At 37.9% G+C, this 23,737-nt stretch overlaps 1 protein-coding gene across 2 annotated transcripts; it reads left to right on the top strand.

Moving 5' to 3' along the window:
* Positions 1-9,540: 9,540 nt before the first annotated feature.
* On the top strand, positions 9,541-23,389 carry LOC141343344 (MICAL-like protein 1). Of its 2 annotated transcripts, XR_012356727.1 has the most exons (15): positions 9,541-10,191; positions 10,499-10,547; positions 10,761-10,902; positions 11,012-11,079; positions 12,290-12,408; positions 13,873-14,189; positions 14,703-14,869; positions 15,452-15,568; positions 17,327-17,453; positions 17,625-17,703; positions 21,221-21,294; positions 22,294-22,408; positions 22,490-22,536; positions 22,609-22,804; positions 22,920-23,389. XR_012356727.1 is itself a non-coding variant. In XM_073847948.1 (14 exons), exons 1-14 carry the CDS (start codon positions 10,049-10,051, stop codon positions 22,716-22,718), a joined length of 1,674 nt encoding a protein of 557 aa, XP_073704049.1. In that variant the 5' UTR covers positions 9,541-10,048; the 3' UTR covers positions 22,719-23,389. The 2 variants fall into 2 exon arrangements, 1 of the variants encoding a protein (XP_073704049.1); XM_073847948.1 differs by having other exon boundaries at positions 22,609-23,389.
* The last annotated feature ends 348 nt before the right edge of the window (positions 23,390-23,737 follow it).

Raw genomic sequence — 23,737 nt, 5'->3', positions numbered from 1 at the left:
AGGCTACACAATCATGGAGAAGACTGCTGATCTGACAGTTGTCAAGAAGACAATCATTGACACCCTTCACAAGGAGGGTAAGCCACAAACATTCATTGCCAAAGAAGCTGGCAGTTCACAGAGTGCTGTATCCAAGCATGTTAACAGAAAGTTGAGTGGAAGAAAAAAGTGTGGAAGAAAAAGATGCACAACCAACCAAGAGAACCGCAGCCTTGAGAGGCTTGTCAAGCAAAATGATTCAAGAATTTGGGAGAATTTGACAAGAGATGGACTGAGGCTGGGGTCAAGGTATCAAGAGCCACCACACACACAGATGTGTCAGGAATTTGGCTACAGTCATATTTCTCTTGTTAAGTCACTCCCGAATCACAAACAATGCCAGAGGAGTCTTACCTGGGCTAAGGAGAAGAAGAAATTGACTGTTGCCCTGTGATCCAAAGTCCTCATTTCAGATCAGAACAGGTTTTGCATTTCTATTGGAAAGCAAGGTCCTAGAGTCTGGGAGAAGCTCATAGCCCAAGTTGCTTGAAGTCCAGTGTTAAGTTTCCACAGTCTGTGATGATTGGTCCACTGTGTTTTTTGAAAACCAATTTACCAAGAACTTTTAGAGCACTCCATATTTCCTTCTACTGACCAGCTTTTTAAAGATGCTGATTTCATTTTCCAGCAGGATTTGGCACCTGCCCACACTGCCAAAAGTACCAAAAATTGGTTAAATGACCATAAGGTTGGTGTGCTTGACTGGCCAGCAAACTCACCAGACATGAACCCCACAGAAAATCTATGGGGTATTGTCAAGAGGAAAATGAGAAACAAGAGACCAAAAAAATGCAGATGAGCTGAAGGCCACTGTCAAGGAAACCTGGGCTTCCATACCACCAGCAGTGCCACAGACTGATCAACAAGTATTGAGTACATATACAGTAAATGAACATACTTTCCAGAAGGCCAAAAATTCACTAAAAGAGTTTTTTTTTTTATTATTATTGGTCTTATGAAGTATTCCAATTTGTGGAGATAGTGAATTGGTGTTTTTTTCCTTTTTTTTTTTGTTAAATGTAAGCCAAATTCATCATAAAAGAGACAAAGTCTTAAACTACTTCAGCCTGTGTGCATTGAATTTATTTAATATACAGGATTCACAGTTTGAGTCAATATTCAGTGCAGTTCATGCTAAACTCACAACATGAAATTTGAGAAATGTTTTGATATTTCATTTGGAAATATTTAAATGCCAATTCTGAGAATAATGAGTGTCTTTATGTGTTTCAGTGAGTGATCTGAGGATTGTTTTTCTGGGGAAAAGTGTGTCAGACAACAGACGACTAGGAAACATCATTTTAGAAAATGCAGAGTTTGACAGTGAAGCTCCTCCAGAAGTTGTAGAGAGAGTCAGAGGACAATGGAAAGACAGACAAGTGATGCTCATCAACAGTCCTCAGCTGCTCCAGACAAACATCCCAGATGATCAGATCACACAGACAGTGAGAGAGTGTGTAAATCTGTCTGCTCCAGGACCTCATGTCTTCATAATCATAGTTCAGTATAATGACTTCACTGTGGATGACCTGAGAAGAGTGAAACACGTACTGAAAGAATTCAGTGAAGAAGCAATTAAAAGAACCATTGTGATCACGACTGATGAAGAGGCACCCTTTGCAAAACTTTATAATCTCTTCATGAGAAATGTGGTTTGTCATTTAATAAAAGAGTGTGGAGAACGACATCTGAAGCTTGAAGAAAGAAAACCAGAATGGCACTCAGACATGTTCAATAGAGTTGATGTGATACTCAAGGGAAACCTGGAAGATTTTCTCAGATGTCAGACATATGAAGATGTTAAAGGACCATCAGTGGATGAAGAGCAGAGCAGTCCAGAAGAAGAACACAAAATAAGATTGGATACAAATAATGAAGGTATTGTAAAAAAAAAAAAAAAGGTAACACAATTGATGAAAGGTCTACATGATTGGTCAACAACTTTGTCTTTCAGGGTCTGGGGGCTGCATTAGGGTCAACGTGATTTCACCAAGTACGACATGGTCTTGGATCAACATCCTTGTCTTACTTGGCAAAATCACGGTGACCGTCGAGTTAGGGGTAGGTTAGGTATGTACTGATTCACCTTTCAGAACACCTCCTTTTGGCACGCACATTGCTCTAAGCTACAGCTACCAGAACGCCAATGAATGCATATCTGACACTACATTTTAGCAGCGTCGCCATGAAGTTAGACATGTAATCAAATTTACTGTCCAAAAATAAAGACTTAAAACAATTCCTACCCCTATACCTACAGTAACCTTACCCAGATTTTATTCCTAAAATCACAGGAAATTTGTAGCTCATTAACAAAGGTGTAGAAACACCTCTTTATTCCGATTGGTTGATTGGAATGTTGCTCCAGGATCCACACAGTTGTTGAGAACAGTGTACTGCCTATTCGATACTGCCACTGCAGTGCACTGAGTATTCGATATTTTAATTTGTAATGCAACCATCCAAAAAATGTAAACTTATAGGTATAATGATTTACTAATAAAAAACACCACTGACGGAAATGGTCGAACAGACACAGACAAACACATTGCTCTCCATTAATTTTAACCAATAAAAAAAAAAAAAAAAAAAAAGATTTAGCTTTCAGACGCAACATTATTCAAATTTGATTGGTTCATTTGAGGTGGTTTCTATGGTATTATCTTAATGACAAATGTCTAGAGCGCATTATTGTAATGCGGGGGCACATCAAAATGCGCAATCACAAATCTCTTCTTTTGTAGGTGGATTCTCTTTACCCTCATAAAAAAATACATACTTCTTGTTTGCATGTGTGCCCTCAAAAATATAAATAAGGGCTAATGACAACAGATGTCATCAGTGTTTATAACAGTACAACATGTATCTGTCTCACAGGTGTCCCTCAAAATCACATTTATGTCCCACAACAGATCTATTGCCAGATGGTCTCTCTAGTAAGAACATAAGAAAATAATTTTTGGATGTTAGAAGCTAAAAGTGAAAATCCACACTCAAAGACCATCAGTGACATTGTTTTGTGTTTGTTCCTCTTAAACAACTTTTTATTGATTTCCAGGTGCTGAAGGTGAAGAAAATGACCAGGAGAGTGTGTGGTTCATTGAGAAGAGAGGAAATGCAAAGAGTGTTACAGAAAACCCTGTTCTGGGAAGAGATATGTTTCACAGCCATATAAACACAGATTCATTGTTAATTGTTTGTCAGAAGGGAGTTGGTGAAGTTGATGGTCGATCAGTAACTGTTATTGATACTCGGGGTCTCTTTGACACGTCACTGTCAAATTATCAAGTGATGGAAGAATATGTGAAATGTATTTCTCTGTCATCACCTGGACCTCATGTGCTTGTCATTGTACTGAGTTTGGGAAGATTTAATACAGAGGAGGTGGATACTTTGGATCTGATAGAGACAACATATGGTATAAAATCTGCTCAATTCAGCATCATTCTGTTCAACAGAGGAGAAGCTTTGGAGGGTATATCTATGCAAGATCATATGAAGAAACTGATCAGATATTTTGGAAACCAAGAAAATCAAAACAGAGCTCAAGAGGTTCAACTGTTAAACATGATAGAAGCAGTAAAAAATACTAATGTGGGTCGATGCTTCACCAACAACATGTTTGAGGAGGCAGAGATGTCCATTAATGAGAGAATTCACAAAATACTGAAAGAGATAGAAAGAAAAATTCAGGCTTTTAAGGCAGTAAAAGTCAAATATGAGCTAGCAACGAAAGACATAAGAAGTCTTGAGGACGAAAAACAAAGAACATATGAGGAGAAATTGGAAATGCAGAATCAATTTAGAGAAAAAGAGGACAAATTCAGAAAAGAGTTAGAAGATGCTAAACAGAAAAGTGCTGAATATCAACAAAAAATTGAAGAACTGAATAGTGAGATTGAAAATCAGAGATCACAGTATGAGAAACAGCAAAAAGAAACAGAAGAAGAAAATAGGAAAAATGAAGAGGAATACAGACAAGATCAAGAAACATTAAGAGAACAAAAGGAAATTATCGCACAATTGCAAAAGAAAGTAGAAGAAGAAACTAAAAAAAGAGATTTAGAGGAGAAAAGGAGGATTGAAGAAATAAAGAAGGAGAGACAGAGCTGGAAGAAAAAAATAAAAGAAGCTGAAAATGAAAGAGAAGGGATCAAAGAAAAATTTACACAACAGCAGAAAGAATGGGAGGATGAAAAGAAAGAACAGATGAGACAACGAGAGGAAGAAGAAAGATTTAGAAAAGAGGAACACGAGGAACAATTGAGAAAAAAACAAGAACTGGAGAAACTGAGAGAGAGATTTGAAAGAGAGAGAGAAGAAGAAAGAAAGAAAATAGAGGAGGAGAGACAGAAACAGAGAAAAGAAAGAGAAGAAAAAGAGAGAGAATATGAAGAAAAGGAAACTAAAATGAAAAGACAGTATGAACAATTGGAGCAAGAAATAAAAGAGGGGTGGAAGAGAAAAAACCTAGAAGATGATGAGAGACGAGAAGAAGAAAAACAAAGAGCAGATGAAGAGAAAATTAACATGCAAAAACAACTGAGAGAAAAAGAGGACAAACTCAGAAAAGAGTTTGAAGAAGTGATCAAAGAAGAATTTGCACGACAGCAAAAAGAATGGGAGAATGAAAAGAAAAAACAGATGAGAGAACGAGAGGAAGAACAAGGAAAACAATACGAGAAACAATTGAGAGAAAAACAAGAAGAACTGGAGAAAATGAGAGAGAGATTTAAAAGAGAGCGAGAAGAAGAAAGAAAAAAAATAGAGGAGGAGAGACATAAATGGAAACAAGAAAAAGAAGAAAAAGAGAGAGAATGTGAAAAACAGAGAGATGAAATGAAAAGACAATATGAGCAATTGGAGCAAGAGAGAAAAGAAGATGATGAGAGACATAAAGAAGAGAAACAAAGAGCAGATAAAGAGAAAATTAACATGCAAAAACAACTGAAAGAAAAAGAGGACAAATTCACAAAAGTGTTTGAAGAAAAAGAGAAAAAAGAACAGAAGAAATGGGAAATTGAAAACCAGAAACGATCTGAAGAGGAAAAAAAGCAGAGGGCTGAATATCATCAAAAAATAGAAGAAATGAAGAAAGAAATTGAAAATCAGAGATCACAGTATGAAAAACAGCAAAAAGAAAGAGAAGAAGAAGATTGTAAGAGAGAAGAGAAATACATACAAGATCAAGCAAAGATGAAACATGAGCAAGAATGCATTATAGCAGAATTAAAGATGAAACAACAAGAAACTAAAAAAAGAGATTTGGAGGAGAAACAGAGGATTGAAGAAGTAGAGGAGGAGAGACAGAGGTTGGAGAGAAAAATAAAAGAAGCTGAAAATGAAAGAAAAGTGATCAAAGAAGAATTTATGCGACAGCAGAAAGAATGGGAGGATGAAAAGAAAAAACAGATGATACAACGAGAGGAAGAAGAAAGAAAACAAAACGAGAAACAATTGAGAGAAAAACCAGAAGAACTGGAGAAAATGAGAGAGAAATTTGGAAGAGAGAGAGAAGAAGAAAAAAAGAAAATAGAGGAGGAGAGACAGAATTGGAAACAAGAAAGAGAAGAAAAAGAGAGAGAATATGAAAAACAGAGAGATGAAATGAAAAGACAATATAAGCAATTGGAGCAAGAGAGAAAAGATGAGTGGGAGAGAAGAAAACGAGAAGATGATGAGAGACAAAAAGAACAGAAACAAAGAGCAGATAAAGAGAAAATTAACATGCAAGAACAACTGAGAGAAAAAGAAGACAAACTCAGAAAAGAGTTTGAAGAAAAAGAGAAAAAAGAATGCATTATTGCAGATTTAAAGATGAAACATGAAGAAGAAAATAAAAAGAGAGATTTGGAAAAGAAACAGAGGATTGAAGAAGAACAGAAGGAGAGACAGAGATGGCAGAGAAAAATACAGGAGGCTGAAAATGAGAGACAAGCAATCCAAGAAGAAATGGAAAAAATTAGAGAGAGATTTGAAAGAGAGAGAGAAGAAGAAATACAGAAAATAGAGGCAGAGAGACAGAAACAGAAAAGAGAAAGAGTAGAAAGAGAGAGAGAGTATGAGGAAAAACAAACTAAAATGGAAATATATTATGAACAACTGGAGCAAGAGAGAAAAAAGGACTGGGAGAAAAAAAAACAAGATGACGGTGAGAGACAAGAAGAAGAGAGAAAGAGCTGGAAGAAAATTATTAAAGATCTGAAACAACAGCAAGAAGAAGAAATAAAGAGAAGAGAAAGAGAGATAAAAGAAAAAGAAGAGAAAGAACAGAGTGAGATGGAACAGAAATATGACAAGGAAATAAAAGACACAAAGAAGAAAAATGAAGATGAAGCCAGAAAACAAACAGAAGAATTTGAGGAGAAAAAAGTAAAAAATCTGGAGCATGTTCTTGAGCTCACAGAGATGCTAAGAGAAAGTGAAGAACAACTAATATACTGGAAACAACGCTATCTTGAGCTCAAAAAGATGCTTCAAGATAATAGAAGACAACAAAGAACCCCTGAACATGGCTCTCAAAATGAAAAAGACTGTGTTATTCAGTGATTGATTTCAAAGATATGTTGCATTATTTAAAGCTTTTATTTCTATAATTTCTGTTCACTGGTGTTCTGGAATTGTCTTGCCAAAAAAAAAAAAAAAAATAATAATAATAATAATAATCAAATAGAAAAAGTAATCTTTAAAAAGTTAACACAGTCTGATTTTCAAACTAAATTAATCCACAGCAATAGTGGATTTAGAAGTGGTGAACACCTCACTTCTTTCTGGGACTTTTCCAAACTCCCTGAAAACTGCAGCTGTTAAGCCCCTTCTGAAAAAGAGCAATCTTGATAACACCATACTGAGCAACTATAGACCAATATCAGATCTTCCTTTCATAGGCAAGATTATTGAAAAGGTTGTTTTCAATCAGCTGAATCACTACATAAACTCAAATGGATACCTGGACCATTTCCAATCTGGCTTCAGACAACATCATAGCACAGAGACAGCGCTCATAAAGATAATAAATGATATTCGCCTAAATTCAGATTCTGGCAAAATATCAGTGCTGGTATTCTCAGTGCTGCATTTGACACTGTCGATCATAACATGCTTTTAGATAGACTGGAAAACTGGGTCGGGCTTTCTGGGATGGTTCTAAATTGGTTCAGGTCATACTTAGAAGGGAGAGGTTATTACGTAAGTATAGGAGAGCATAAGTCTAAGTGGACGTCCATGACATGCGGAGTCCCACAAGGCTCAATTCTAGCGCCGCTGTTGTTCAGCCTGTATATGCTCCCACTAAGTCAAATAATGAGAAAGAACCAAATAGCATATCACAGCTATGCAGATGATACCCAGATCTACCTAGCCTTATCGCCAAATGACTACAGCCCCATTGACTCTCTCTGCCAATGCATTGATGAAATTAACAGTTGGATGTGCCAAAGCTTTCTTCAGTTAAACAAGGAGAAAACAGAAGTCATTGCATTTGGAAACAAAGATGAAGTTCATAAGGTAAATGCGTACCTTGACACTAGGGGTCAAAAAACAAAAAATCAAGTCAAGAATCTGGGTGTGATTCTGGAGTCAGACCTCAGTTTCAGTAGCCATGTCAAAGCAGTAACTAAATCAGCATATCATCTCAAAAACATTGCAAGAATTAAATGTTTTATTTCCCATCAAGACTTGGAGAAACTTGTTCATGCCTTTATCAGCAGCAGCGTGGACTATTGTAATGGTCTCCTCACTGGCCTTCCCAAGAAGACCATTAGACAGCTGCAGCTCATACAGAACACTGCTAGAACCAGAAAATCAGAGCATATCACACCAGTCCTCAGGTCCTTACACTGGCTACCAGTTATGTTTAGGATAGATTTTAAAGTACTTTTACTTGTTTATAAAGCACTAAATGGCCTAGTTAGTACCTACATACATTGCAGATATGCTCACTGAATATAAACCTAACAGACAACTCAGATCACTAGGATCGAGTCAGTTAGTAATGTAAAGGGTTCACACAAAACAAGGGGAATCCGCTTTTAGCTATTATGCCGCCCGCAGTTGGAATGAGCTTCCAGAAGAGATCAGATGTGCTAATACATTAGCCACATTTAAATGCAGACTCAAAAGTCATCTGTTCAGTTGTGCATTTATTGAATGAGCACTGTGCTACGTCAGAACAGAATGCATTATTTTATGTATAATCATTTTACTGTATTATTTAATTTTAAATAATTTTTTAAATCATCTTAAATGTTCTTAAATTTTGTTTTTATTGTTGTGATTATTATTTTAAATTTTTATGATATATGCTATTATGATTTTAATTCCTTTTATGTACAGCACTTTGAATTACCATTGTGTATGAAATGTGCTATATAAATAAACTTGCCTTGCCTTGCCTAAAGGAAATGTAGCAAGGAAGGCAAAATTGGAAAGGATAGGCGAAATGCAAGGGGAGCTGAGTGGGGTCCTTTTAGCATCAACTAGCAGTTGGGCTAAGACTGATGTGTAAGCGAAGAATGTGTTTATCGTTTGGGACTATTATGTATCTGTCTGTTTTGTATTCGTTTTGCAGTCTTTTTCTACTAGCTCGATCATTTGGTTTAAGATTATGAACTTGTCTGACAAGTCCTGCAAGTCTTTTATTTTTTTCCAGTAAATCTTTAAGCTTCTGCGATCTTCAAGCTTCTATTAACTTACTCCAGAAATCAATGTGTTTTTTGTTAAGACTTTCTTAAGAGCTAATCTGAACAGGTTTCAGTTAGCCTTTTTTTTTACCTTTAGTCTTTTGGTCCCTCAGATGTTTACGCTGACTTGTACATGTATGGACAGTCTTAAAAAATGAGATGACTAGAGGAGTTTATGCAACCTTCAGAAAAGATTCATTACAATGCAGATCTGCAGGGGAAACGTGCGTATTAAGTATAACGAGACTTTATTTTCAGGCTTGTCAACTTTGTGTACTGAGAAACACGACACTCTTGTCTTCTGTTAGAATTCAGCTTGAAAAATGACAACTTTTTGCCTGCTTTCACTTTCACTTTTGAGCCACGCTGTTTCTCTCCGGTAGGAGGCGCTGTGACTCCGAGGTGGCTTACAAAGGAAAGGCTTGTTATGATTTTTGTCATATAACATAGCATAACATTAAACGGTAAACGTGTTGTAAACCGTTCAAGGGTGTTTTAAAACATCCACCTAAAGCTAATCTGTTTGTTTGTTCGTTTTTATCTGTTAAAATATAGTAGTCAACATTTGAAGTGGATCGAGTTCAGCAAAGTTGCCCTAAGACAAGAAGAGGTATTGTTTTGGGTTTAGGACAACTTTGATGAAAGGTTTTTATCCACTTCAAATGTTGACTACTGTTTGCTGAATCCTCGTAGCCTGGGATGCGTGTGTGTGTGTGTGTGTGTGTGTGTGTGTGTGTGTGTGTGTTTTTTGTGTGTGTGTTTCGCGCATGCGCACAAGTGCCCTCTTTCAGTTGTTCTCTCATCCACAACCTCAACGGAAATTCACCTTTTCAGACTTAAGTCTCGTAAAGCAGCGTGTTTGTGTTTAAAGTACTTTGTTTTCACGTGTATTCTGGTAAAGTGTGTGTTTTTTTAAGAATTTAATGAGAAAATGAACTCAGATGTCGGATTTATAGCGCATAAGTTCTTGGATCTGTGTTTTTGTTTGCTGTTGATGTTTACTGTCATCGCTTTGGACGGACTTAATGGTTTAATCTAATCAAAAGTTTACATTTTTATCGGAGCAACAGATTGTTGGACCACGAAAACAGAAACTCTTCTGAACGGGTTTGAGTTCTGATATAGTTGTTTATGCGTTCATAAGTGAGAATTTTTTTTGTAGCTGTCTGAAAGCAACGGAACTGGGAAATCAACCCGAAACCGAAGAACAGTGACATTCATTCGGTGTTCAGTTATATTCTGTTCCGGTCTGAAGAGCGCTTCCTCGTTTAAATGATGCATTGACCAGATTGACTTAATTTAATAGGACTAAGTGTCTTTATTCGGTCATGTGTTCACTGAAAGCTCTTCAGGACTGGTGTCGAGATGCTTGTAAAGGTTACTCTGATGTGATCTTCACAGACATGAGCTCCTCATTCAAAGATGGACTGGCTTTCTGTGCGATCATCCACAAACACAGACCCGATCTACTGTAAGAATCAACTCTGAGTTTTGAAAAAAAAAAAATAGGCTAAACATGATTTTCTAAGAGAGAAACTATTATAAACATAAACACAGTATTATTGTGGGTTATGCACATGTTAACAGTAGCCTAAGTTTACCATGGTATTCTATGATAATCTTTCAGTATGTGATTTTTTTTGTACTCTACCCAGATTTGTTTTCGAAAACATGAATGTTTTATTCAAATGTACACATAGTAGTGTTTTCTGGTCTGGTCTTCCACCTCGGTTTCTTCTCATATGTATCTTCAGCTTTCTGTTTGCTTCTCTTGGCAGAGATTTCCACTCACTGTCCAAACACAACGTCCACGAGAACATGCGTCTGGTGAGTTTCTGTTTTTAGTTTTTGTTGTTAAAGCGGTTAAACCATCACGTGAGATGGAGGAGCCTCTTCAGAAAAAGACTCAAAGAGCTTCGTTTGTCCTTAGAAATGGCAGTAAGCCATCTCAGATCTCAGGGTTTTGCTCCAGGAGAAGCTTGCTGTGGTTACTGTACCCATAATGTTCTTCATCTCATGTCCTTTATTCCTCTTCATTAGGCATTTGACGTTGCAGAACGTGAGTTAGGAATTCCTGCTCTTTTAGATCCGGATGAGCTGGTGTCTGTGAAGGAGCCGGATCTACTGTCCATCATCACTTACGTCTCTCAGCTGCACTATGTCTTCAGAGGAAACTCTCACGGTATTTGATCATGAGACCATTGACCATTAACAATCTCACATGTTCATCATGATTCACTAGAGCTGAAATTTGCTATTTTACTGATGGATCATCTCTGGTTTTTCATCAGTCAGTCAGAAGACTCCTGTGAACAATGAATCCAGCAGCACCATAACACAAGAACAGACACACACTCGGGTATCTATTTGTTTGTCTTCCTGATTGTATTTCTTTCTGTCTATCCAACTGTCTGTCCTTCAGTATGTGCACCTGTCTGTCCATCTGTCCACTCATCTGCCTGTCTGTCCATCTGTATGTCTCTCCATCCATCCGTCCATTCATCGGTTTGTCTGTATGTCTGTTCACCTGTCTACCTGTCTGTCTGTTTCACTATCTCCCTGTCTGTCCATCTGTCTACTCGTCTGCCTGCCTGCCTTTCTGTCTGTCTGCCTGTCCACCTATCCTGCTGTCTGTCTGTTCATCTATGTATGTCATTCCTCTGTCTATGCAAATCTGTTTATCTATCTGTCTGTCTGTCTGTCTGCCCACCTGTCTTGTCTGTTTGTTTGTCTGTCTGTCTATCTTTCTATCTGTCCATCTATCCGCTTGTCTGTCTGCCTGTCTGTCTGATTGTCTATCTGTAGTGTATGTCTCTCCATCCATCTGTCTACCTGTGTCTGTCTGCCTGTTTGTTTGTCTGTCTATCTTTCTATCTGTCCATCTATCCGCTTGTCTGTCTGCCTGTCTGTCTGTCTGTCTGTCTGTCTGATTGTCTATCTGTAGTGTATGTCTCTCCATCCATCTGTCTACCTGTGTCTGTCCACCTGTCTGCCTGTTTGTTTGTTTGTCTGTCTGTCTATCTGTCTGTCTGATTGTCTATCTGTAGTGTATGTCTCTCCATCCATCTGTCTACCTGTGTCTGTCTGCCTGTTTGTTTGTCTGTCTATCTTTCTATCTGTCCATCTATCCGCTTGTCTGTCTGCCTGTCTGTCTGTCTGTCTGTCTGTCTGATTGTCTATCTGTAGTGTATGTCTCTCCATCCATCTGTCTACCTGTGTCTGTCCACCTGTCTGCCTGTTTGTTTGTCTGTCTGTCTATCTGTCTGTCTGATTGTCTATCTGTAGTGTATGTCTCTCCATCCACCTGTCTTCCTGCCTGTCTGTCCTTCTGTATGTATGTCCATCTGTCTGTATATCCATCCAGCTGTCTGTTTATCTGTCTGTCCACCTGTCTGTATGTTCATATGTCTGTATGTCTGTCTATCAGTCTATTTGTCCATCCGTTTGTTTGTCTGTCTGTCCACCTGTTTGTGTGTTTGTCTATCTTTCTGTCCATCTCTTCACCCGTCTCTCTGTCCAAATGTCTCCTCTGCCTCTGATAATTTATTTCTCTGCTCTCTTTCTCTCAGTTCTCATCAGATGTGGTCAGATCGTCAGATAAGCAAGTCTGTAGTGTCTGTCACACACATGTTCATCTCATTCAAAAGGTTTTGGTAAAGGGATGCCTGTATCACCGCTCCTGCTTCAGGTAAAACAGACAGACACTGTGACAAACATGCAAACACTCTCTCTCTAAATACACACACTGTGTCTCTCATATGTTTGTTTCACTTTTTTATTGAAGATATTGCATTGACTTCCATTGTTTTTATGTCAGGTTAATGATATTTTTATGGCCTGAGGCCGTGTTCACACTTGGTGTCCTTTTCCAAACTGCCAGCGTCTGTTTTACATTCTAACCCTATGGAGTAAACCGTCTTTTCAAAAAAGCCCTGAGCGCTTTTTTAAACGCCACCGCCGGCGTCTTTTTCTGCAGCTCAGAGCGTCTTTTTAAGTTGAAAAAAGTTGAACTTTTTTGAAGAAAACGCCCTACGTCAAGAGCTTTTTTGACAGCTGACCAATGACAAGCGAGTAGTGGGACCTATCGTTTCCATAACAACAAAAACAACAAGAAAAAAAAAACTGGAGAAGTTGCCGGTAAATAAACTTATCGTACTAGTTTCGGAGCACAAGGAGTTGTATGATATGAGTAAACAACTCTATCATAATATACATCACAAAGAGGCTCTTTCTCGACATTCCTTCACCACACAGCACTACGCTACTGTTGCAGCTGTTGTTATAGCAACAGAAGACGCACTCGGCTGCTTTTTGTAACAGAACGCTGCCAGCTTTTTTTTTTTTTTACTAAAAAAACGCCCTAGTCAACTTTTTCTTGTCAAAAAAGACGCCAAGTGTGAACGCAGCCTAACCCAACCACTAAACATTACCATGGCAGAATTCTTTAACTAGTGAGGACCAGTCAAATGTCTCTAGTCATTTTCGTGATATTGCAGCGTAGCTATTTGCACTGTAAATGGCAATAGAGGATATTTACATTAAGTGCAAAAAAGCAATAGACTATATTTACACTGTTAAAATAGCAGGATTTTCTGTTATTTATATTACTTATTCTGAATTATCTGCACCTCAGCATTATTGTATTATATAAAAAAGTATGCAGTAATAACATATTGAGTGTAAATTATAATTTTAATTCAAATTATTAAATGGATACCACATTATTGGGACAATAAAGCCCTTTCTACACCTACCATAACCTTACCCGATACTTTATTTTCAACTTTTTCAAAATTTCTATTATTTAAATTTAAAATAACTGTCTTTCTGATGTGATATGAGATTTGACAAAGGAAAGGGAGTAGAGAACAGCTTCAAAAAGACTGTGACATGCACTTTATCCATCTACACTGCTGGACCTGTTATTTTACAATGGTCTTTAGTAGTGTTCACTAAGCAGTCACTTGTTGGTGGGTGGAGTTAATGTAAATAGCCTCTGCCAACAGGGCGAGCTGTTTGCACTCGGTGTAAATAGACACTCCATTTCAGCATATAAGTGAGGACATCTGACCCTCACAGGTATAAATAAACCTGTACATCCTCATACGAACTCTGTCTCACACTGTCCTAATCGTCTTCCAATGTGTTTCAGATGCAATCGCTGTCGTCGCTCTCTGCTGCCAATCTCTTTCAAAGTGGACAGTGAGACGGGTTCCCTGCAGTGCAGTTATCCTTGCAAACCTGCTCCTGAACACAACCAGCCTGCAGATCAACACTCACAGAAAGAAACCAGTGAGATGGACGGAGACAGAAGTGAGACAGACGAAGACAAAATGAATTGTTTACGTCTCTCCACCTCATCAGAGACTGACATACAAGAATCTCCCAAACCTGCTCCCAGAAAAGGGGTGGAGCCTCAAGAACCTCCTTGCCCCACCCCTAGATCACCAGACCATCTCCCTAACAACGGTTAGAATCTTCATCTCTGTGTTACTATGTTACACTATTGTTACAGTGTAAACATCATAAAACAGACAGTTCCAGCTGTACATTCTGATTGGATGAGCCAAACAACTTATGCATTTCCAGTAGCTGTTTGTTTATAGTTAATAATTAATGCATTTATTTGATTTAAACAGCCAAAGCTTTTTTGTTCAATTCCATTCACTCTCTTCCCAGCATGCACTGGCCATTGAATAATGTATAATGTTATAGTGATTGAGATACCAGTTTTACATTTACAACACTGTTGTCAATAATTTTGTTCTCACATTTACTATCATAAGGGAATTTTCTTAAGTTTTGTTCATAGCAGAGATATTTCTATAACTATGATATAGCTGTTTTATACAGTATGTTATTATTACAGTAATTATTTGCCTTTGATGTTTTTAATTCAACAATGAAGTACAAACTACTGATTTTATTTTTATCAGCTAAAATGCATCTTTCATTTTGTCTCATGTGTTTTTCTCGTTCTAGTCTCAGTCTTGTCTCAGAGCACTGTCCGTAAGGAACATCCCTGGATGAAGCTGGTTGATCCGGGTCCCTGGTATCGCCTTCCTCCGGCTCCAGCTCCTTCCGCTCATTCACACCGCCAGCCTGTGACCTTTAACCCCTTCCTGGATGATGATGGTGACGACTCCAAGGTACTGAATGAAAGTAGTTTCTGAAGGACTGACAAACCAGCAGGTTTAAGCAACCAGCGCTGGTTCTTCACTAGATGAAGCTGGTTTATATTTAGTCCCCTCTAGTTTAGACAAGTCATGTGATCTCCAGGCTAAAAATAGAGTTGCTGCTGTTAGCAGGTTAGCTCAGCAGAGACTGTCAGTATCAGGTTTACCTGAATAACACACTGATTCACAGTCTGTGACTCATTTGAACTAACTATCAGCTCTAAAAAATAAAGTAAGTGTCTCAAATGCAAGGTCTAGCTCTGAGTCCCAAATTCAGACCAAGAACCAGGATCTTCACTTTAATGAACTGAAACGGAGAACACGATGCAGCTTTAATTTCCCTTTTAGAGTCATGTGATTTCTCTCTAATGTTCAACCTGTGGTGAAAGCTGTTATCACTTCTATCTAGTTAATGTGTGTGAGCATCAGTCAGTCAGAGAACCAGACAAACAAACATCAGTTTGTGGTTGTGGGTTGTTATTTTTCATTTTGCAGTCTCACAGGATATTGCTTGTGTGTGTGTTTTAACATCAGACTGTTTTTCTCTTTGTCAAGAAAAAACTTTTCAGTTGCGAAACCTCCGCTGCACACAAACCCCAAACCTCATCTTCAGGTCCCAGCATGCACCAAGCTGCAGCTCCTGTGTATGGTTTCCCGCTCATCAAGAGGAAGGTGAGACACAAACTGTCTTTGTTGTGCTGCTGAAGTGAACGATATACTAAGTTTACTTCCAGAACAAAAATTTACAGATAATTTACTCACCCCCTTGTCATCCTAGATGTTCATGTCTTTCTTTGTTCAGTCAAAAAGAAGTTGTGTTTTTTAGGAAAACGTTTCAGGATTTCTCTTTATATAGTGAACTTCTATGGTGGCTGTAAGTTTGAACTTCCGACTTGAACGATCAGTTATTTTCTAAAAATATTGACAATTTATATACTTTTTAACCCTAAACGCTTGTCTTGTCTAGCTCTGCGTGAACTTGGTTCAATACTGTTAAGGCCGGGACACACCAAGCCGACGATCGGCCGTCTGGCCTCGTCGGGCAGTTGGTGGGCGTCAGTGAAGCGCGTCGGTTCGGTGTGTTCCGCACGTCGGCTCTCGTCGGCTTTCGTCGGGCTCGCGTCGGCCAAAGTTTGCCTAATCGGCGTCGGGCTTGTCAGGGCCGTCTGGGAAAGAGAGCGCTCTGATTGGCAGGCCAGCGCTGTATGACATAACAGAAAACGCTATGCGAACCGTGCGGCGGTTCTTCCGGGTTCTCTTCTTGGAATAAAAATACAGACTACTGCCATCTACAGGTACTCAACGGTATATCTCCTCACGCATGCGCAGAAAGCACCTTCGAGTTTGTAGTCGGGTTTCGTCAGTTCGGTGTGTTCGAGCTCAGTTTAATTGCCCAGACGCCCGCAGACGCAGCCGACTAGAGGCCGACTTTTTGAGTAATGTTGCCGGGCAACTTTGGCAAAAGTTGCCGCCAACGGGCAGCCAGGTGTGATACAGGGCCCACAACTGGTCTAAATTATCCAGATAGAAATGTTTTACCCATTCTCAATGGGAAAGTGCCCAAGCAACATTGCTCCAAAAAAGTTGCCCGATAAAATTGCTCAAAAAGTTGCCCAGTGTATCATCAGCATAACTGTCTTGAACTGGAATACACAGTACACGCAGAGCTAGATAAGAGAAGCATTTGAGGTTAAAAAGTATATAAATTGTAATTTCTTTAGAAAACAACCAACCGTTTTACTGGAAAAGACCCTTCTTCCTCGGCTGGGATCGTTTAGAGCCTTTTGAAGCTCCATTTAAACTGCATTTTGGAAGTTCAAATTCGGGGGCACCATAGAAGTCCACTATATGGAGAGAAATACTAAAATGTTTTCTTCAAAAAACATAATTTCTTTGCGACTGAAGAAAGAAAGACATGAACATTTCAAATGACAAAGGGGTGAGTAAATTATCTGTAAATATTTGTTCTGGAAATGAACTTCTCTTTTAATGATAAGAGAGCTTTACTTAGAGTACAAGACAATCTGAGAAAAAAAAGTGCTTGAATTTTGTTATAATTATTATTTAAATTCTTAATTTATTTTAGGTTTCAGTTAACATGCATCTGTTTCCCTGTATAATCATACTTAAAACATTCATAAAAACATTCATAAAAAATGTTGTGCTTTCAATGTCAGAAATGAGAAGAGCTTTGTGATGAACTGTTTGCAACAAATGTTGCAGTTTAATTCAGTTTTTTTAGATGTAAATCTAATCTGAAATGTATCTAAACATTTTATGAGTTTGATATTAACACAATAAAGCTAAGGGTCACAAACACAACATTACCTTCTGAGTTTTGGGATTGAATCTGCTTTTCTCATTCAGCATCAGATGTTTGAATCTCTATTTTTCTCTGACTAAAGGATGATTGATTGATTGTGTGTTCAGGTGATGTCAGACACACGTGTGTCAGAGAAGCAGGTGTGTGAGGAGCAGAAGAAGCTGGAGGAGCGTCTGCTGGAGCTGGAGAGGAGAGGAGTGCAGCTGGAGAGTGAGATGAGGAGACGCAGCGATGGTGAGAAACACCTAAACACAGACAAACATAGCACTACACAGCACTAACATCCACTACAGAGGATGAAGAGTAACTTAGAAAAGGAATTCATGATATTTGTGGCATATAAACTTAAATCAAAGGTGTGGTTTGTGTAGTTATGGTGTGTGTGTGTGTGTGTGTTTGTTTCAGAGAATCTTCTAGTCGACTGGTTCCTTCTGATTCATGAGAAGAACATGTTAGTGCGCAGAGACACGGAGCTGGTGTATATGTGAGTAACACCAGGGGCGGACTGGGACAAAATTTCAGGCATGGAAATCTCACACTCATCCAGGCCGTCCCATACACCCACACCAAATTTTGAAACCACAGACAACAATATATGGTAAACGTATAGTAACCATGTTTTTTGTCAGATTGATTACCATTTGTATAAGAGTTTTACTACAAATACTAAGGTGAAACTATATGTGACCCTGGACCACAAAACCAGTCATAAGTAGCATGTGTATATTTGTAGCAATAGGCAATAATACATTGATTAGTTAAAAATGATCGATTTTTCTTTTATGCCAAAAATCATTAGAATATTATGTAAAGATCAAGTTCACTGAACATATTTGGTAAATTTCCCACCGTTAATATATCAAAGCGTAATTTATGATTAGTAATATGCATTGCTTAGAGCCTTGTTTGGACAACTTCAAAAATATTGTTGAAATATCAATTTTTCAAACATTTTCAAAAAGTTGTGTCTCGGCCAAATATTTATTCAGCTTTCAGTATGTATAAATCTTAGTTTCAAATAATGTACCCTTATGAATGTTTTTGTGGTCCAGGGTCACATATAGTGTAGCAAAACCATTGTTCATTTTTATAAGGGTTGTGTTGTTGTCTTCCTTAGCTCCCTCCAAACGTGTTTTAAAGGATAACTATTGCCAAAATGCAACCTGGGCTGTTTTTTTTTTTTACTGTAAATGAGACAAACTTATATCTAAAAGCATAATTACGACAAACGAGCCGTTTTTGAGATTGACCGTGATTTCGTTTTGTGGTCAATGGCCGGTGAATGGGAGAACTAGGGGCATATCTCTGAGCGAATCAAAAACGATATTTTTACAACACTAAGAAGGCTCGACACACTATGACACTTTGCTCGAAGTATCGTCTGGGTCTCTACACATGAACTCCAGCATAGAGAGCATTGTTTGTGTACACAGAGTTTACTAAAAAGAAAGTTTTTGAACAACTCACTTTAACTGTTTGAGTCTCCATCGCGGCCGTCTTGCCAGTCAAGAAGTGTTGATCTCCGAATGCGAGATTCTTATATATTAATGTTTCTTATATGAGGCTCTTTTTACAACTAGAAGGTTAATATTGTTTTTCACTTGCGACAGAACAACGAATTAGCCGTGCATTTATATGGAGCTAGCCATCTTTACTCTCCTCAGTATTACGTCGCATTCGGAGATCGATACCTCTTGACTGGCAAGACAGCCGCGAGCGAGTTTACTTTTTAGTAAACTCTGTGTACACAAACAATGTTCTCAATGCTCGAGTTCATGTGTAGAGACCCAGACGATACTTGTGTCATGGTGTGTCGAGCCTTCTTAGTGTTGTAAAAATATCGATTTTGATTCGCTCAAAGATTTGCCCCTAGTTCTCCCATTCACCGGCCATTGACCACAAAACGAAATCACGGTCAATCTCAAAAATGGCTCGTTTGTCGTAATTATGCTTTTAGATATAAGTTTGTCTCGTTTACAGTAAAAAAAAAAAAAACAGCCCAGTTTGCATTTTGGCAATAGTTATCCCTTAAAAACACGTGATTATTTGTCGCCCAAATCCCTATTTTTTTAAATTGTAATTGTCTTTTTGTTATTTTTGCAGTAAAAGACTGCTACTGCTTACATTTTCAACAGTTTAATGCTTAACAATGACAAAACTACAATCACTTCAGGGTTTCCGCGGGGCATTAAAAAGCATTAAAAGTCATTAAATTGATTTTGCGAAAATTAAGGCCTTAAATGGCATTAAAAAGCATTAAATTGTTTTATACGGGCATTAAAACTTTAGATGGTGTTGAAGAAACAAGTATTACCAATTTATCTTGTATAATTATCCTGTATAATTAATAACTTTTAGGGGTGCAACGGATCGTAGATGATCCGTGATCCGTACGGACCGCACGGTTCGGTACGCATGTGGTTCGCGGATTAACTGTTAAGTTTAACCATCATAGAGTAAAAGTTTATAATTTGCACGTTTTGTCTTGCCAGTTTACCCATTAAAACTATTTAGACCGCTGCAGCAAAAGAGAACACGCGCGCTGTGTTTTTGTTTTTTTACCGCTGCCGCACATACCTGAAGCGAGCACGCGCACAGAGAGAGACGCGCGATTCAGACTACGTAATTCACAGATTGATTCCTCTTTAAAACTTCTCTTAACATACATACAAAGTTATGTTTAAATACCCGTTTTGGTATTCTGGTAAACACAGTCGGTTATGTCTTCAGTGAATCGAAACAGCTGAGAAAGAGATCAGTATTGATCAGTATCAGCATGCCAGTATTAGGTACATGCATTTGGCCTTAAAGAGACTGCATCAAATAAATACCTGCAGTGAGAAGCACTAGTTATTTTACAATTAAATATTAAATTTCTGCACTTGAATACTAGTGTTATTGATTTCATTAGTAACTGTGTTGTATTCATCTACACTTGTCATTTGTGTAATTGTTCTTGTTTTGTTACTGACTTTATTAGTTGAGCTAGTAGTGTTTGCTGTGGATTAGAAGTACTTAAAGCATTCAGTAATTAATATACAACTAACTTTTTTTGTTTTGTTTGTTTTTTGCTGATCTGAAAAATGATCCGATCCGTGATATGATCCGAACCGTGAGTTTTGTGATCCGTTGCACCACTAATAACTTTGATTCACTGTCGCGTAGTATGATAAACACGGAACCAGTTGGGTAATTGCTTCTGGCTGGCCCAAAATTGTGTGACACAGACTTAAGAGCGGACCGTTTTAGCCTCTAAGAGTTTGAAGTTTCAGAATTTTTTTTTCTGTTCAGACTTGATATTTGAAATTTTGAAATCTGCAAATAAACGCTGACCTTTTAAACTGTCTCCTGATCCATTTCTAATTATGTTCAGCAGAGTAATATATTGATGATATATTGTTGATTGTTTCCTCATTGTAAGACCGCATGAATAAAAAAATGCATTATAATAACACGCATTCATACACAGGGGTGTTAGTTATTGGTTGAGTACGGCATTAAAAATGTTAGAAATGGCATTAAAAAGGGCATTAAAAGGCATTAAATAAGATTTGAAAATCCTGCAGAAACCCTGCACTTATTCATAGATGTAAGTGACCTGCACTTGAAGTCATGAACAGGACAGTTTTGTCTCTCTGCTGCACCTGGCCACTTCCACTCCATTCTGGAGTCTCGCATCCTTTTGGTGGACGCTTGTATGCGCTAGCCAAAATGCGTTTCCAGTCAAGACTAACCAATTCATGATTTATTAGTGTTTTATTATTGAATGGCGAATTCTGAAATAACCACTTTAGTACATTCGGCAGGCAACAACAACAAAAATTAAACGATTGGAAGGCAGCAGGTCAAATTAGTTGCCAGGCCACCGGGAATTCTCCCGGTGCTCCCGATGGCCAGTCTGCCCCTGAGTAACACACACACATTAACACACTCTGTAACACATATACACACCATGTTGTGCAGAATAATGTGTGTGTAACATGTAACATGTGTGTTTCCAGGGTGAAGCAGCAGCGTCTGGAGGATCAACAGGCTGATGTGGAGTTTGAGATCAGAAGCCTCTTCAACAAACCAGGTGACCAGAAACGCAATAAATCACATAAATACGTGTCAACCTGTTTGTGTTGGTGTGGTTTAATATTGATTAGTGGGAAGTCTGCTTTAAAGGAGAAGTTCACTACTGACTTTCTTTCTTAAGTCATAAAGAAATTGTTTTTTGAAGAAATAATTTCAGGAATTCTCTCCATATAGTGGACTTCTATGGTGCCCCCGAGTTTGAACTTCCAAAATGCGGCTTCAAAGGGCTCTAAACGATCCCAGCCGAGGTATGTCTTATCTAGTGAAGCAATCGGTTATTTTCAAAAAAAAAAAAAAAAATACTATATTTTTTAACTTTTAAATGCTTGTCTTGTCTAGCTCTGTGTGTATTCTGGTTCATTACAGTTAGGGTAGGTCGATAAACTCCAATCTCAATTTCTTTTTTCTCATTTTTCTACATCCCTGCAGAAGTACCAACACAGTGTTTAGAAAAGTGAACGTGCAAAGAAGATCAAACACCCTTTACAAAAAAAGTAAAACAGCGATGTAGGATGATTTTAAAGTTGGAGAAGAAAATGAGATTGGAGTTTTTTTTTGACATACCCTGACTGGCATGAACCAGAAAACACAGAGCTAGGCAAGATGAGCGTTTGAGATTAAAAAGTGTATAAATTGTAAATTTTTGTAGAAAATAACTGCTCGTTTCACTAGATAAGACCCTTCTTCCTCAGCTGGGATTGTTTAGAGCCCTTTAAAGCTGCATTTAAACTGCATTTTGGAAAATCAAACTCACAGGAACAATAAAAGTCCATTATATGGAGAGATATCCTGAAATGTTTTCCTCAGAAAACATAATTTCTTTCCAACTAAAGAAAGAAAGAAAGACATGAACATTTTGGATGACATAAGGGTGAGTAATTGATCTGTAAATTTTTGTTCTGGAAGTGAACTTCTGCTTTAACCTCACATGAACTGATCTGAGTACTGTATGTTGTAATAGTTTGTAGTTGATTGTGAATGTGTTTGTGATTCTCAGAGCAGGACTGGAGCTCTGACGACAGACATCAGGAAGATCAGCTGATGTCACGCCTGCTGTCAATCATCCAGCAGAGGAATGACATCATCAGCAGCCTGGATCAGGACAGGCAGAGGTCAGAGGTCACATGAGCAGCAGTCTGGGATCACATGATAATCAGTGTGTTACTGACGAATGTATTATTGTTCATCTTTAGGGAGGTGGAGGAGGACGCAATGCTGACCACCGTGATTCAGAGGATGGGTGAGAGATGCTCCTCTTTCTCTCTCATTGTCCTGTAGTTTTACTGTTTTAACACTCTCAATCTCTCTCTAGAGTTCCTGACACAGACGGACAAACGCAGCAGGTCTAAACGCCTTCAGATGTTCAAGAAATCTAACCATAAGACTGAAAACAACAGAAGCAGAAAGAAGAAAAACAGCTGAAGAACAGAAAGAGATTGTTTATTAAATGTACAATAATGGAAAACACCTATCAGGACAAACTGAACTGTATGTTTAAAAGTAAATAAGTGAGTAGCAAGAACACCTTTTATCAGTTTTTTATCATTTCTATCTTCGTTTTTCTTCATTTTTATACACTTATTTATTTGTGACTAATTTTTTAATTTATTTATTTTTTACTAGGATGTCTTGAGCATTAGTTATTGCACGCTTACCATCCAAACCACAATCTCACCATCTCCAGCCCTCCGAATAAGCACCATCTCTTCCTGTTGTCTCTATTAGTGGGGAAAATATGCTTGTCACAGCTTAAAAATCAATTGAATAAACTGCTAAGTATTTGATTCACTATTTCGAAGCGCTGGTGACACCTGCTGGTCAAAATGGTGTAAATGCAAGGAAAAATAAATCTAGAAATCATTAAATAGCATTAAACGTTTCTGTAAAATTGTCCGTGTTTTGTATGTTTTTAGGCAGGGTTTGACACTCTCATTTGTTTTATACACACATTCGTATTAAAATTAATCGGTTAAGAATGAACCTGCTTTTATAAAACTGAACCAAGACATGTTAAAAACATTAAACACTCATGGGTTCACTTGCTCAATGTCATTCTCGAATTTTTAAATGTTTTCAGACTACATGATGTAATAAAGCCTCATTTGCTAAAGTCACGTGACTTGTTGAGTTTGATTGCAAGCTCTAAACCACTGATTCGAAACAAAATAAGTGTATAACAATATAATATGACAATATAAAACATTTACATCCTTTAATTGGTCTCATGCTTTGAGCTGCCATTCAGTAGTTTCTGTAAGTGTTGCATGTCTGCTTATTATAAGCAATGTTATGCTTGTTTTGTCTCTCTTTTTTTATAAATTTGGGAAGTTGTAGTTCTTTAGGGCTTGTTTTCTAAATTACTCTGTGTATATGGGTTAGTGTCCATATCACAAAACATGTATGACTGCTTTCAATCTGCTCCAGACAGCCTGTGCAGACAT

Source organism: Garra rufa, chromosome 1 (genome assembly GCF_049309525.1).
Source record: "Garra rufa chromosome 1, GarRuf1.0, whole genome shotgun sequence".
Classification (NCBI taxonomy): Eukaryota; Metazoa; Chordata; class Actinopteri; order Cypriniformes; family Cyprinidae; genus Garra; species Garra rufa.
The sequence above is the reverse complement of the archived record's forward strand: the minus strand, read 5'-3'. Positions and strand labels throughout refer to the sequence as shown.

Coding starts and splice junctions, on each gene's coding strand:
- LOC141343344 (XM_073847948.1), top strand. CDS start 10,049: ATGTGTTCACTGAAAGCTCTTCAGGACTGGTGTCGAGATGCTTGTAAA. Junction 12,409..13,872: donor TATCACCGCTCCTGCTTCAG/GTAAAACAGACA, acceptor AATGTGTTTCAG/ATGCAATCGCTGTCGTCGCT. Junction 21,295..22,293: donor AAGCCTCTTCAACAAACCAG/GTGACCAGAAAC, acceptor TGTGATTCTCAG/AGCAGGACTGGAGCTCTGAC.